This window comes from Ctenocephalides felis, unplaced genomic scaffold (genome assembly GCF_003426905.1).
Source record: "Ctenocephalides felis isolate EL2017-DRISC unplaced genomic scaffold, ASM342690v1 CF-g0.4_SCAFFOLD_03570, whole genome shotgun sequence".
In the NCBI taxonomy this organism is placed as follows: Eukaryota; Metazoa; Arthropoda; class Insecta; order Siphonaptera; family Pulicidae; genus Ctenocephalides; species Ctenocephalides felis.
This window is the reverse complement of record NW_020539724.1, coordinates 4,277,249-4,293,997: the sequence shown is the minus strand read 5'-3', so window position 1 is coordinate 4,293,997 and position 16,749 is coordinate 4,277,249. Positions and strand designations below refer to the sequence as shown.

Sequence of the window (16,749 nt, the reverse complement as noted above, 5' to 3'; positions counted from 1 at the left end):
ATATTATTGATCAATAAGTTTTATTTTTTATTCGTCAATTTCTATCTTTGTAATCTTTTTAGTATTACACAAAAAAAGTTATACCAATGGGTAAACTCTATTTTGGTCTTAACATCACAATTTTTAATAAATGATTTTTATAACTACAAGACAAGTCTGGACATGGGTTATAAATTCTACAAGTGGTTTCAGTTCCAAAAAATCGTCTCATTCCTGATGCCGATAGCAATTACCTGGTTTCGAGAATCTAAACTGGCTTTTTGCGCAATTTCTAAATATTTTCTCGCATATTCTCCAAACCGGTAGAGAAATTTGAAAAAACCAAATTGCTATGTTGTAGTATTTCCAAAAACAAGCATAAAACTCATGTTTTATTCACATTGAAAAAAAATGAAATCAGATTCAATTTTTGGGAGTTTTTCTTCTGAATGCCCTTGTGGACTAAAGTGATACAACAAACATGCATATATTAAATTTAATTATTTTTTCTATTTAGGAAAGAATGAACTTTTTTAAGCAACACTATCCAGTTTCTTGTGCTAGATAGTGCAAATGCTGTTTCTTTTTTGGCAAAATCAATCCTTTCCAAAATGCGGCCCTGGGTCATCAATGCTCCTTTTAGGCGTGTCTTTATATTCCAATGTGTAATAACATTCACATTTATAAAATAGGCTAGACAATCTAATCTTACATGCTCAGCAATTCTCTACTGATAAATTTTGTATTTATTGCATAATAATTCCATACCATATATCGTGACATGGCTTATACTTTATATTAGCAGTACCATGCATGTTTGAAATGTCTTCCTTGTTTGCAAAATTATTTATATTGTACTCGGAATCTGATATAGGCTTGCAAGTATTTGGAGAACTGTATGTAACTGTTCTTGTAAATGTTGCAAACATTGCACCAATTTCTATTTTAAGTTTTATGATTTATTGCTTCGTTGCAAAAGTGCCGATGCTTGGAATACGGTTAGTAACTCCCAGATCCTTTCTATTATTTACGAAATGATTACCTAAAATTATTCCGGCCGAAGGCAAGTTGTTGATGCTAGAGCCTTTTTTCTTTTCTTATGATTTACTTTAAATTTCCAAAACTTTTTCTCTCATAATTTTGTGCTTTGTGTCTTAACTTTCAATTCCCAGTATTTTTTCTTCTTACATAAGTCATCCAGTGTCCCATATTCATCCTTGACCATCCCTTCTTTCATTTTGCCTTCGAAGACGACGTGCAGAAGTTGCTCTTCTTCCAAACATGGACTTGACCCAGTTTCCTTTTCTTTCTCCAGATGTTCTATGATAATTTTTGTTTGTTTTTATATTCCTACATGCGTAGGAATTCTTGAAAAATCCTTGAAATTTTATATCACTCGCATGCATTAGATGTTACTTAACAAAGACTGAAATACTTTTGCAAGATATTTTCTCAACTACGATGATATGTTTGTAAGAAATATATTTAAATTCTAAAACATACTCATTCGTAATAAAACAACATAGAACAATTGTATAGGCTATAAATTAAAGTAAATGCCATGCCTTCCTTTCACCACGATTTCAAAATAATATTAGATGGCAATGAATTGATTTTTTTTATTAATCTTATATAGGAAGGTATAAAAAATGTTTGTATTTAAGATGATTTTAATAACTAGATTAATATTCTATTATATAACACTAGAAATAAATATATTTTTTCAAACTTACACTATAAAAACTAAAAGGAGAATAAAGCTTACGTTTTGGGACAAGGTACCTTCATTGAACAGAATCGCACTCTCGGGAAAAGATGTTATAATTAATATATATATATATATATATATATATATATATATATATAAATCTTTTATCTACTGACATTAACTACATAAATTTTTATATATCTTTGTACATAGTTGTCTTACTTTGAACTTTAAATAAATCCACCCCACGCAGTAGAATTGCTGCCTGTCGTTCCATGTTACTATAATACAATAATTGCGAAATTCTGGGCAAGGTGAGCAACATTTAGATTCGAATTTGTTTCCTAGTCACTGGCACCTTTTCGTAATAATAGACAATTATCGTTTGATACAGCAATTATTAGATCAATGCACCAATTAGTGATAATGTTGCATTTCTAATGCAATTGTGCAATTGCACCCGCCGAGGCGTACAGAAGCACATTGAAAGGGCTTTAAAAGGCGTATATTGTGAATTAATGAGATGATGTAGGTAATTTGAGACAAGTGCCTATTATACAATTTATTAATGGACATATATGGGTGATAGGAGTGAATTACTTGGTCTGATATAGGTTTGACCTTAGCTAGTTTTTTCTGTATGTAATGGGTTAAAATTATAGGTTACTGGTCACAATAGAATACTAAAATAGGTTATATATAAATATATATATATGATACCTTTATGTTTTCATAAATATTATTCATATTTTACCAGACTTGAAAATACATTCTTTCGAGTTTTTCCTTTAATTGTACTATTATTTTTACAGTTTTCCATTATGGCTTTGGCAATTTTGGCTCTAATAGCAATCGTGCCATCGGTGTTATCGCTACAAGAAGTTGCTCCAAATTTAGACACTCTTTTCAAATGGAATTTTCTGGAATATAATTTACCCTGGGATCATGTCACTGTAAGTTAATTGAATTATTGTAGATAAATACATAATATTGTATATTTTACAATCAATTCCATTATTTTTTAGATGAGCAAATTGAAACCTGAAAACACAGTTCCAACAGGGTTAGAGGTCGGCTGGAACCGATTGTTCGTAGCTACGCCGCGGCTACGGTTGGGCGTAGGCGCTACGCTGAGTATATTTCCACGGAACACTCCACCGGGATCTAGCCCAGTTTTGCAGGTTAATAGATACACACACACATATATAATTAAGAAAATATAGAAGGTTCAGGTTTTAATATCACATCGATTTCTTTAGATAATGAATATTTTGTATGTTTTTTTTATACTTAGGCTTATCCCGATTGGTCTTTCCACGGTGCTGCCAGAGACGAGTTCGGAAATTGCACAGGCCTAGTATCAGTTTACAGAATACGTTTGGATTCCTGCAACCGTCTATGGGTTGTAGATTCTGGTGTCACTAACTCATTAGACGATTTCCAGAGAATGTGTCCACCTAAAATTTTAATTTTTGACACTGCTACTGATACTGTCATCAGAAGTGTTATTTTTCCACGCGAAGTTCTTCGACCTTCATCTCTGCTCACTAATATCATTTTGGATGAAACTACATCAGATCCTGCCAATCATTGTGATGATCTGTTTGCGTACATTAGCGATACCGCAGCCCCAGGTGATAATAGATAGTTTTTACTCCTAATTTTTTTAACTGGCATTAAATGTATGTTTATTACTAGTGCTAAGTTTTGTATGAATTGATAAATATGTATTTATTATCCAGGTTTAATAGTCTACGACGCCGGCAGAGACCTTTCCTGGCGTGTCATCCATCCATCCATGTACCCTGACCCAAATCATGCATCAGTTGAAATCCAAGGCGAAAGTTTTAGCCTTATGGATGGAGTTGTAGGATTGGCATTTGCTCCTAAAACTGGAACATTATACTTTCAACCATTGGCATCTGATAGATTGTTTGCCGTACCTACAGCCGTGCTCAGATCAGGTCCAGTTCCTTTGGGTGGAGAATTGCAAGTTCGATTGGTGGGCAGAAAAAGCTCTCAGGGCTTGGGAATTGCTGTTGATTATGATGATGATACTGTTTACTTTAGTACAACTACTGAGACATCATTGGCTTTGTGGAATCCGCATAGCAATCATCAGAGGTAACAGAGAAAAGAAAATTTGATAGTTGATTAAGCATTAGGTTGATACATTTTTTGCAAAATATGTATCATTATTATTAACTTAATTTGTTTTTTTTTCAGATTGTTAGCCATTGACAATAGTCGTCTCCAGTTCACGGCCGACGTCCGTCTTCCAGAAAGGGATCCTGGGTTCTTATGGGCCCTTACAACTCGTTTCCAGAAGTTCTTCTTAAGAAATGTGTCTGCTCATGAAACTAACCTGCGAATCGTCCGAATGCCAATAAAAGCAATTCAGTCCGGACCTCCAATTCCTCAATGGAGTTATTTAAATACATTGGATCACTATAGAGAAAAATACTTGGACAAAAGAGACACAAATTCCACATCCAGATATTTGTAAATTGAGTTCTGAAATTGCATTCATGTTCGACGAATATATTTCAAGGTATGGTTCAGATTTTAAGGTATGGTTCAGAACTGCAACATTTGAATGCTAAGTTTGATTTCAAGGTAATTTTCGATAAATCAATTATACATAAAAAAATCTACTCATATTTTTTAAATTATTTAAAAATATCACGATGAGTAAAAAATTTAAGACAACTGCCATTGATTTATATCATACTTGTGCCTTATAGACGGGTAACTTTTTGCGCCCACATTACAATACACATAATAAAAAATTACCTTTTGCACAAATCTTTGAATATATATACTCGTATATATATATATATATATATATATATATATATATATATATATATGATACATACTCATTCTATCAGTATTTTGATCATTTTCCATTTATCATTTGTATATATAACTTGATTTTCTCATTCTATCTCCTCAGCCTTATTTTTAATTTATTTCTATTATTTTTGTTTGTGTATATAATTTAAATTTAATAATATACATGTTAGTAAATTGCATGTAATTTTTATTATTTTAAATTATTTTTATTCTTATCTGTATGTAAGATATATGTTTATCAGGTTCATCTACTTTAACATAAATACGTAATCTTATACTAAAATCAATATTAGCGTTTCTAGAAAAGCCTAGATGAGTAAATTTTATATTAAGAAGATTAGGTTATTTGTAAATACTTTGTATTTTCGTATTAGTAATAATCTGTCTAATCTAAGTTGTAAAACTTAAATAAATCTTTTTTAAAATAATTATAAAATATCTTGTTAATATTTTAATGGCGTTAGGTATTTCAGAAACTTCAAAAATAGCCTCAGAATAAAATGTTCAATAATAAATATATATATATATATATATATTTATATATATATATATATAAAATTAATTATAATATTATGTATAAAATTAAAATATATAAAATATTTTCTATATAAATATTTTCAACGCCAGATTTTGCAGTAAAATAACCTAGCTTCTTATAATATTGCACCAAAGCAGCTTCTGATAAATGATTGATCTGCAATTGAAAAAATCAATAATTTATTGCTTTAAATTAATTTAACAATAACATAGTTTGAGAATATAATATTTCAATAATATTACCATGAATTGTTCAATATGTTGTTCTTAAGATTATTGTCTCTAGCTTTTTTTATATAACTATTACTAATTTTTGTGGTTTTGTAACATTTCCTGAGAGCAGAGAGAAAATTCTAACATAATTTATTTATTAATAATTATAAATATTTTTAATTAATTTAGAAAAATAAACATATAAATGAACCGACTGGATAGAAAAAAGAACTTTCAACTGGGTTTTTAAATTAGTAATTTTAATGGTGGGTTAGATAATAAACTTATGCATATTTTGTATTAAAAAAAAACACCACGTAATATCACAATTATTATTCTAAATTAATTCTAACCCTAATTATTATTCTAAATTAATTCTAATTCTAGAGTAGATTAGTGTGAAGAGTTTCTTGATTGTTTTTATCACAATCAACGACATGTTTTGTAATTTCAAATTAATTTATTACTCGCCTGGGATTCTGAGAAATCTTCTAGTAATTCAAGTGGCATTTCATCGATGGTGTAATTAGCAATACCACCCATTGCTTCCAAAGTTAAAGATTCCATTTCTATGGGAGTTAGGGAGCAAAGAAGCAAGCCAAGGCGGTGGGTCACGTTGGCATTCCAGGCACCAGGAAAACCGTAACAAGAAGACTTCATCGCCACGTCCAGGAGAGCCTGATAAGATGTAACTTTGTAAAATACTGGTGAATCGTGAAGCTAAATATAGATTAATTAAATACTATTACTATGGCCGAAATTAACAAAACAATTTTAGCATGGAGTTACATCCACTTTCATTGCCAGACGATTGGCGAAGGGAATCACCAAGAAAGTGAAGAGAAAAATTGTAGTTCCAAGTATTATGATCTTTCTAAAGATAAAAAAAAAATTTCAAGCAAATTCAATTTTCTAATTTAATGCTGCCTTAACGTTTCAAGTCGTCTTGAATAGTATGACACCAGTATTGGAAAAAGTAGATATCTATATGTACGTACATATATGTTAGCCAAATGTTGATTAGTTTACCAAATGGTTAGCCAACCGTTTTTTTAGAATCTTTATTATTAAACATTTTTAGAAAAGTTAAAATGCATTCCAAAGATATCAGTTGTAAATCGTGCTGATGAGCTATTGGTGTAGTAGATCGACCAGGCCGTTTTTTCAATTGATTTTTGATATTTTTTTATATGACTATTATGATGAAACCTTGTATAAATATAGAGTTTCTAGCAGTAATGAATTTGGAATAGTTGCTAAATCTCAATTTAGGAAGTTCGTGCTCCTTGACTCTAGGAGTGCCACTTACACTTAGTTTATATTAATTATTATACTTAACTCGTTTTTGTTCAATACTGCAATGATGAACTCGGCTAAAAGCATTATTCTCTAGATTAAAAATCACTTTCGGTGATATATTTTCAAGATTATACAAAGAAAATCCGCAGAGCAAACTTTTCAATTCATTTATGGCTGATGCATTTGATAATATGCTCTGTATATTACTGTGGCTACACAAACAATAAATTAATAGTAATAATATTTCTATATTGATACGAAGAATTTTACATTAGGCTACCTATTCACAATGGCAAAAGAGATAATTCCCAATTTTCTCCTATCAAAATCTAAGGTTTCTAAAATTGTTGTAAACTCAGGTCCACGTGTGGATATTAAATACAAATCACTTTCAGGTATGTAAGGCAACAATGGACCACATTTTTTCATAAACTCCTCTGATAATTCAAGTACGTCTCGACCACCTAATTTTTAATTATATGTAAAATTATTATTGACAGTTGAATAAATTCCAAAATATTAATATCAAACCTTTAACTTTTTCCCATATATCATTTCTCGCTTTTAGTGGCAAACTTATAAAATTAATTTCATCCAAAGTATTGAGCAATTCCGTTTTGCTAAAATTTATAATATTACGTTCAGAAATACCTGTTTGTTTATAACCGTAAATTATATGAAGTATGTGAAATATAATTAAAATATATTGAAGCATTTTTATTATAAGATCAAAGACTTTTTAATTTTAAAATATGTTATGATTATTAATCATAAAAAAGTTAAAAAAAAATATTCTTAAAATAAAAACTAAATTCGTAAAATCATTTTGTAAAATTACGTGTAGTTTTTGTTTTCCTTGTTAATCATAGTCTCTTCATATTTATAAATTAAATAGTTAAAATAATAAACTTATTTATATTTAAATTTCAAAAAGATGATGAATTTTCAAATTTCTTTATTTAAATTATTTTATAGTTTACTACTAATATTTTTATTACATATATTACATTACACTATTTATAATACCTTATAGTTTATAATTATATAAAAGCAGCGGGTACATATTTATTTAAATTTTTTTTATAAAATTACTTAGAAAAATAAATTTTTATATTGGTTCTGTAGCATATAAAGAAATATTGAAAATTATAATATATGGGTATAATAATTGAAATGCATAAGCAAAATATAATTTTTGATTGTAGTGGTACTAAGATAATTTTTCTAAGATTTATTGTTAGAGTAAAATATAAAATATCGTCTCTGTTTTTATATAAAAAGTATATTTACATCACACTGTCATAAAATATATATAAATTAAATTTTGATCAAAATTTTAAATACATTTGCAATAAGACCATAATAGAAAGTGTTAAAAATACTATACAAAACTATATTCAACTATTTTCATTTTTGTAACGAGATAAAGAAAAACGGAAACTGTTTATCAATTTGTTAGTTTCATTTTTATAAATTTTTTCATATTTTGTGATTCGGTGTTATTTGGTTTGTTGAGAAGACTTCTAATTTACTTTGCACAGTTCGTGCACAATGGACGATTTTCGCGAACGTGGAATGTTGACTCGGTTACTGGATTCTTGCAGTTCTAAAAAGGTAATGGAATCATTATAATTGGAAATATTATAAATAAATATAATTGGAAAATAATTAATTTTTTATTATTACCAAGCAAGTGAAGCAAGCCTGATGCCATTTTCCTTCCAAGGCCACGATGGCACTATCAACAATGGGTTTCTTGCAGCCGCTGCAGTTGCTCCCAAATTTATCCTGGTAATCTTTGGCGCAGTAATTTCCTCCGTCCTTTTGGAAGAAAGATTGGCCGCTAAGGGGTTTCTTGCAGGCGGCGCAAACGAAATGTTCCTCGTGCCAATGGTGGCCTGCTGCGACGATCACTTTCTGGAAAAAAAAATTAGGTAAGTAAAAAATTTAATAACGTCTGCGCGACACATTTTTTTCCTGAGATGTCATGATTGTTTGAGTAATTCGAAGACGCTGATTCCGAAAACAATAACAGAAATTTGCTAACAATTAAAAATACGACAAATTTCATTTTATGCCTTCAAAAGTCTTCTTGGCTGTAATCCCACTAAACAATTTACCTATCTGGGATACAGTATCAGCACATTTTTCAATAAATTAAATTTTCATATGTGGCTAAATGTTCTACCAAGGCAGAAGTAAATTTTTTTTATAAAAGTGATAAATTTACCTCTGTGATAGGTTTACCACATCCGTGGCAGGATTTCAACATATGTTTTGTATAACAGCTTTGGCACCATGGTTTATTTTCATGGTGGTTGAAGGTGTCGCCTTGAATTGGTTTATCGCACTTATCACATTTGAAGTGTTCCGGGTGCCAAGTCTTGCCAAGTGCACTAACAATCTGAAAAAAAAATTTAAAAATATTTAAAAAAGATACTTATTTTTTAATAAAATCATTTTACCCACCTTTCCGTGTATTACTTCATGACAAGCGTCGCAGGATATAGCAGGTGCGGTGGCAGACTATAAATTAAAAATATTTAAATTAATAATAATAATAAATTTTGATTAATGAATTATTGCAAGTTAATTAATAAATATTATCATTATATTTAATGTTGCTAATTAAAATGCAGTGAACGTAGACGATCGTTGCGAATTCCTAAGTGACGCGACTGTATTAGGTATCAGTGAGAAGTAATAAAATTCATGTTTGTGCATAAATTTATATATTATTTATATATAGCAAATACGTAACTGAGTTTATTTAAAATACAAAAGTTGCATGTGATAATTAGGAATAAAATTGCGCCATAAAAATTACAGCAAATAATGCGGTACAGGATTTGGAAGAAAAAGCTTCTGCCAAGAAACCTTCAGTTAAATGCAAGTAATACCTTTTTAGTGACATATATTTTTTACACATTAATAAATAAAATCACATAAGTTTTTACTAAAATTTACAGGAAAATCAATGTGAAAATATAAAAAATAATTTTAGTTTATAAAATGTAACATTTGAACTCATGTGTTGCTTTGAATACATAAGTTCAACTGACACATTTGATATGACAGTATCATTAAGTTCTAGAAAAATGAATATTTCCAAAATTTCAGAAATTTATAAAAAATAATCATCACATACCATTTTCGTCTAATTACTACCGCTCTGCCAGAAGTTTGTATTTATATAATCGTTATTAATGAAAATTTTGGATGTATTTTGGTCACACTATATGCATGGTGCAGTTCATAGTTGTTTTTTGTTGATTAAAATTAATTTAGTTTACTACGATTGTAATATAATTTGAAAAAAAAAATAACAAAAGGTTTTGACTATCCTTGGTTGATTTGATCGAGCATGTCATATGAGTATTGAAATTTTAAAATACGATATGAAAGAATCGTTAAGTTAAATATATTTTTTTTAAATATTATGTAAAAGTACTATCATATCCAATAAACCTATCATAATGAAAGCATCCAAATAAAAATTTAAGGAAATCATAAATACCAAAATGCTTATTACATAGGCAAATTAATTATATATCAAGGAACGAGTTGTTCAAAAAAGATGTCTCCTTGATCTTTTTATTAATATATTTATATATATAACTTTCATTACGGAATGTTGAATAATTTTGATTAAGTAAATATTGTAATGAATGAAATGATCAACTTTTTATCAGCTAATCTATATTTTATACAAATCTGCCAGGAAACTAGTTTAGCGAATAACTAGAACATTACGATATCAGAACAAAATCCGTTTTGAGATAATTTCTGTAATATCATAAATTAGCTTATTGGTCATCATACACAATTATCATTCTTTTATTAGTGAAAGTTATTTTTAGAAAAATCATAATTAGTATTATTAATATGAGCATCAGGCATTCGCCCTCATTCATTTTCCTAAAAAATGATATGGATTACATGACAAATGAAAAAGTTCTTTTGAAAAGGGTAGGTAAGAAGAATTTTATTAGAATGCTTTTGTGAATCTAATATTGTAAAATGAAATTTAATTTGGATTTATAGTAGAAAAAGGAGAAGGACGAAAAAGAACTTCTGCTTGCCATCAAGCAGTCCGAAGTAGTGCCATCAAACCAGAAACCTAGTTGGAAAACAGAAAATTTTGCAACTAAGCCAGGGAAAATCCAACAATAGTTTACAGACATTTTTTTTTTATAAATTCCATAATTAAGTATAAACGTCTTCAACTACTACTTGCCATCAGGCTCTCCGAAGAGTGGTCATCGAACCAGAAACCTAGTTGAAAGACAAAAGCGTTAACCACAGAGCCACAAAAAAGTCTATAATATTTTATAATAATCCATTTACAATTTTTATAATTAAGTTTATTACTCAAATTTTGTTTTTTTTTCAGTTTTCTCCTCCATTTAATTTTGGAACCTAACGTCGCATATTCGTGATTCATTTCTTAATAAGAAGTTGCACAATATGATTTGTTGTTTCAATTCAATGGCATTATCGCATTTGCAATACATATGCACTTGTGTAAGGTCGACCGCAAAAATTTTACAACAAAATATACACAAACGAAACGACTGCATATATGGAAGAAGCCAGCTCATTATGAATACAGGAAGGAACTGCGAAATTCGTGTTTTCTTTCAGATAAGAGGTAATTTAATTTTTATTTTTTTTATTTATTTTATGATTTTCGTGGTATTTTTTAAATATGCTGCTAATTGCAAAATCATTTTCATATGTGAAGCTTTTGTTAATATATTTTTTCATGTAATTATTTATTTGGTATGATTCATACGTACTGTATCTTAATCAGACAATTTTTTTGGCAACCTTATAAATAAAACTAGAGGCATCGTGCCTTAAGGCAAATTAAGAATTTTTCGCATCCTAAAATATTAATTTTTTTAAAATGTTCATGTTTTTTGAAAATTATAAATTTTTTGACATGACATTTGGCATACACGCACATACATAAATTTTTTCTGAGGTATGCCAAAATGTTCAGAAACCTATGAAACGTAAAAAAATCTATAACTCTAACTCTAACAAGTCCTATAAGCAACTATGATGACTTCTTAATAGCCTTATAGTTGCCAACTAAATTTATTGTCCTATCTCTTTGATAAATTTATTATTAGAAATTCTTATACTGATGATGACTTTTTTATTGGGTGCAGCAATGTCGGAGAAGGTCTATTTTTACTTGAAAACGTATTGCTATCTATATTTTCAAGTTAAAACCGATGTTACTACTGCTTGACACCAGGTTGTTTCTATCTCGGTATAGAAACTTGAACTCCTGAAGCTCATAATAAGGTAACTATATAAGTAAAAAATATGCTTTCAAGTAAAAATAGCCTTTTTGTCATCACAGCAAAAAAGTTTTTAAAAAATGTCCCAAGGACTACCATTGGGTTACCTTCTACATATATATATATATATATACATATACATATATATGTATATAAATTAGTAGTTATTTATATGTTTATATATATATATATATATATATATATATATATATATATATATATTTATAATGATGTAGGCTGCAGTGAACGTGCATACAGTTTATTATTATTATTACAAGTTTTCGCCTACCATGCATGCATGTGGGCAAATCTGCATGAAATAATAATCTGAGGAAGCACAAATTCCAAATTCATTATTACTTAAAAATAATTTGAAATAAGAAACTTTCAGAAAGAATTTTATACCTATCGCGTTTTTCATCTAACTTATCTTTAAATTCAGTTCAATTTATTGTTAGAAAAATATTTCTTACTATGTTTCAATTAATTCTTTTGCACTGTGCTATATCCGATTGAACGTTCATGTAAATATGCCACCGTAATCTTTATTAACAGACTACTAATTAGATTTATATTTAGCATTTCCTATTAAAATCTAATGTTTCTACACAGAAGTGAGATATCCAGTTTCTTGTATTAATAGCAGTGTAATACAAACAAAATTACAAACAAAAATATGGTGTAATCTACGTTCCAAGAAATTACTAAAACGAATTTAATTTGAATCATTACTAATTCTTGATTAAGGAAATATAAATATAATACCGCAAAGAAGATAATTCTTGAATTGTAATAAAATAAGTAGCAATAAAATGTTGGTGCTCTTAATAAGTAATATGATAGAATGTCCAAAAAATTTATCACAATAAATTTTTTGATAAAAATGAAAATTTTTCATAGATATTGCAATTAATTCACTCTTTTACACAATTGTTAATTATATTCGCTATTGACTAATATCCATAATAAGAATATCCATAAAAAGAATACTTAACGGTTTTGTTTTTGCCATTAATCGTAAGAAGAGTCGTATCTTTGTATTTATATTTAATTTGTAATCAAATGATAGTATTTATTTGGCATAAATATTATTATTTCAAAACAGTCTGTTACTCACGGATCAAGATTTATATTTATAGTTTAACTAAATCCAAACAATTTGTTCATGATTATAAAATTTAAAAAAACGTGGGTCCTTGTTGAAATTATAAAATAAAAAGACGCAAAAAATTTATGAGTATCAGTACGACCACTTATCATGAATTTTATTAACTTTTAACTTCACGTAAACAAAAGACAATTTGTATCCAGTCACAACATTATATCAACAATATAAATAAAAAATGAGTAATAATTATATATATATAGCCTTATATTTTGTTTATGAAGGATTTTATATCCACATACGTTCCTGGTGCTATATATAATTTTTACTAAAAATCAGAACTTATAATGGCAATTTAATGAATTTACTCTCTAATTTGTAATCAGTAATATTAAATACTATTAGAATTTCAATTAACTAATATTTTCAATTTCAAATAAGCAAATAAAAACCCCTCCTCAAAACATTAAAAAATCATATGTACAAATTCAAAGTTAGACGTTAAACTATATGTATAGATAGTTCAACGACTAAATTTTATAAAATGTTCAATACGGAAATAAAGTATTCATTCCTTTAATTCTTTATTCTATTAATCATAAATTTATCAGTTTTTAATCATTCTTAGCTAAACATATGGTAAAATGACGAAGATTTGCGATAAGGAAGATTTATGAGAATATTTTCGAACAATGGAAAATTAATTTTAATTTTATGAACATGCAATATATAAATTATTTATGGTTTATTACTTTAATTTAAATTGTTGCTGAAATATATTTGAACTTTATAGCTGACTTTATTAATCAATTAAGCGATTAATGAATATTGTTCTATAAATCAAGCCAGCAAAGTAAACTGAATTAAAATGTACGAATCGATATTTAAAGTTTGAAAATAAATCCATGAGTAGGATTTATAAACTGAAATTAAGATATACGAAAATGAATAGTAATCTGTTATACACAATTGATATATTTCTTTTTGGTAGGTAACTCAATGGTAGTCCTTGGGACATTTTTTAAAAAACTATTAATATAAAATTCTACATATTCATTAGTATGCGCCAAAAAAGTCACTTAGGCACACATGATTTTCGGATACCAGGGATCAAAATAAGATGCTTTGCTGAAGAAACTATACCTCTAAAATGAATTCTGATGTCCCGTGCAATTGCCCAAAAATAAGGGTTGAAATTTGAAAAATTCCATTTTGAACCATTTAGTCCAAATGTATGACCGACCCCCACTAACTTTGGAAAGCCCATTCACCCATGCCCATATTTTTGGGTCAACTCACGGGACATCAGAATTCATTTCAGAGGTATGGTTTCTTCAGCAAAGTATCTTATTTTGATCCCTAGTATCCGAAAATCATATATGCCGAAGTGACCTTTAACCCGCCCTAATATACATACATGCAAAAAATAAAATAAATAAATTTTAATAATATAAAGTATTAAGTTAAGTATTAAGTATTGAAGATTTAATTAGTGGAACCAATCTTGATATAGTGTTCTTATTTACATAATTCAGATTCGTTCCACTAATAATACAAAATTCTACATATACATATATGCAAAAAATAAAATAAATAAATTTTAATAATATAAAGTATTAAGTTAAGTATCAATTATTAAAACTATCATTAGTTTAAAATATTATTAATGTAACGAATTTTGATATAGTGTTCTTATTTATATAATTAAAATTCGTTCCACTATTAATACAAAATTCTACATATACATATATGCAAATAATAAAAAAAAATTTTAATAATATAAAGTAATAAGTAATAAGTATCACGTATTAAAGTTATCATTAGTGGAAAATATTATTAGTGAATCAAATTTTAATATAGTGTTCTTATTTATATAATTAAAATTTGTTCCACTAATACAAAATTCTACATATACACATATGTGTATATATATATATATATATATATATGCATATATATGCAAAAAATAAAATAAATAAATTTTAATAATATAAAGTATTAAGACTTACCATTGTGAATCTACAATTTAGTAGGTACTCGATAACAAAACTGATAAATAACAAATTAACAACTTGAAATTACTTAAATTAAAGAAATATCAATAATTAAATGGTATTAATCGTTCTCTAATTATTATTGCTAATGAACTTTTCGCCCGTAGCGCTCCAGCGAAACTAATTTGCAAGGCGGCTTACGCGATTCCCGACATGTGAGTTATCCAGTTTTATCGCTCGCGAACCACGCAGTTTGGGGACATCTGATTCTGCGCCGAAGAGTTATTAGTATTACTCATGCCATCGTACAAAACACTTGGACAACAACCGTCCCACCCTGGTGACGTGCCGAACATCCAGGTCAGTTATCACATATGTATTATTTTAATGATTCAAGAATTTGTTTATTGCACACATGCTATAAAATTCAAATGAAAATTTATTAAAGGCGGAACGGAAATTTATATCGGATAATGTAAATATAATTTGTGATTTAATTAGGAGTTTTTGTTTAAATTGGAGTTGATTAGATGCGTTGCTGTATTATAAACATGGTGCATCTATACACTATTTTTCAATTTTTCTCCAACTTTAGGAATACAGTAGAATTTCACTAATCCGGCTCTATTAAAAACCCGGGTGCCGGATTACTGGAATGTTCAGATTACAAGATCATAGTGAAGTCTAATTTTCAATACATTTATGATATCGGAAATGTCCAAAAATTTCCGGAAAATTGTCCAAAACTTCGGCCACGAGGGTGTCGGACTGTTGGAGTGTCGGTCTATAGAAGCGCCGGATTAGAGAAATTCTACTGTACATTATTCCAACAAAAATTACACCATCCAGCTTCTTAAAGAAGAACAAAACGTTTCCTTACTTTTTTCAACATTTATCCTTATACCTAGAGGTTTGGGTTCTAAGCTTTTTCAACTTCCCGAAGGAGAAATTTATGAAATTCGCAAAAACTCCGACTTGACAATATCGTTTTAACTATTCTGAATCGTTTAACCCCAAAATTTGTAATTGTATATGCGTGTAAAAAATCATAAATATTTGGAATTAGTTGATCATAAAAAAATGAAATTTGGATTAGAGAGATCAGAGAGAACAAATCCTTTTACATTTTTCTTTATACCTAAAGGTTTGGGTTCTATTCTTCTTCAAATTAGGAAAAATCGTAAGAAAATCCGACTGGACAATAGCATTTTAACTATTCTGAATCGTTTAACATCAGAATTGGAAGAAGTATGTGTGTTTAAAGTAAATTCATAAAAATTTGGAATAATAAATATAAAAATTTGGAATAATGCTATTTTAATAAGTCGTTTATTTAAACATGTCTTGATATTTTTATTAAATGCCCATAGTATATTACTGCAAAAATTATATAGAATTTTGTAATAAAATATTAGAAATTACTTGATTTTTCTGCAAATATTTTAAGAAGAATTTAATTTTGAATTTTTTTTTTTTTTTTAAATATCCATACTTACTCCACGCCCAATTTGTCGAGTCATTTCCAATTATAAAGTCCCCACAATTTATAACCACAAAATTTCGATTATAAAAGTCATCATTACATTATCTAGTATATCAATGTTATGAAATTATTATAGATTTTGCACACAACACCCAAAGTATGACATAATTGATTTATTCTGCGTAATTATGAATTATTATTGATAAGATAGTTTTCAAATAATCGAGGAAATTTCCACTTAAGAGGATTACTTGCATACATCT

At 28.2% G+C, this 16,749-nt stretch overlaps 2 protein-coding genes across 2 annotated transcripts; one reads left to right on the top strand and one right to left on the bottom strand.

Annotated features, from left to right (window-relative positions):
• The first annotated feature begins 2,508 nt into the window (after positions 1–2,508).
• LOC113383105 (protein yellow-like) lies at positions 2,509–4,193 on the top strand. The gene is made up of 5 exons (XM_026621357.1): positions 2,509–2,640; positions 2,713–2,868; positions 2,982–3,321; positions 3,430–3,811; positions 3,914–4,193. The coding sequence occupies exons 1-5, from the start codon at positions 2,509–2,511 to the stop codon at positions 4,191–4,193; spliced, it is 1,290 nt and encodes a 429-aa protein (XP_026477142.1).
• A 3,552-nt stretch (positions 4,194–7,745) lies between these two features.
• On the bottom strand, positions 7,746–15,214 carry LOC113383742 (transforming growth factor beta-1-induced transcript 1 protein-like). The gene is made up of 5 exons (XM_026621998.1): positions 15,019–15,214; positions 9,062–9,118; positions 8,823–8,996; positions 8,279–8,509; positions 7,746–8,198 (listed from the first exon to the last, which is right to left on the bottom strand). The coding sequence occupies exons 1-5, from the start codon at positions 15,019–15,021 to the stop codon at positions 8,121–8,123; spliced, it is 543 nt and encodes a 180-aa protein (XP_026477783.1). The 5' UTR covers positions 15,022–15,214; the 3' UTR covers positions 7,746–8,120.
• Positions 15,215–16,749: the final 1,535 nt, after the last annotated feature.

Bases quoted from the DNA above. Each gene is read 5' to 3' on its own strand.
- LOC113383105 (XM_026621357.1), top strand. From the start codon at position 2,509: ATGGCTTTGGCAATTTTGGCTCTAATAGCAATCGTGCCATCGGTGTTA. The intron at 3,322-3,429 runs GTGATAATAGAT...TTTATTATCCAG, and splicing joins TAGCGATACCGCAGCCCCAG to GTTTAATAGTCTACGACGCC. The intron at 3,812-3,913 runs GTAACAGAGAAA...TTTTTTTTTCAG, and splicing joins CCGCATAGCAATCATCAGAG to ATTGTTAGCCATTGACAATA.
- LOC113383742 (XM_026621998.1), bottom strand. The intron at 8,997-9,061 runs GTGGGTAAAATG...TTTTTTTTTCAG, and splicing joins ATGAAGTAATACACGGAAAG to ATTGTTAGTGCACTTGGCAA. The intron at 8,199-8,278 runs GTAATAATAAAA...TTACCTTTTTAG, and splicing joins AGGCTTGCTTCACTTGCTTG to AACTGCAAGAATCCAGTAAC.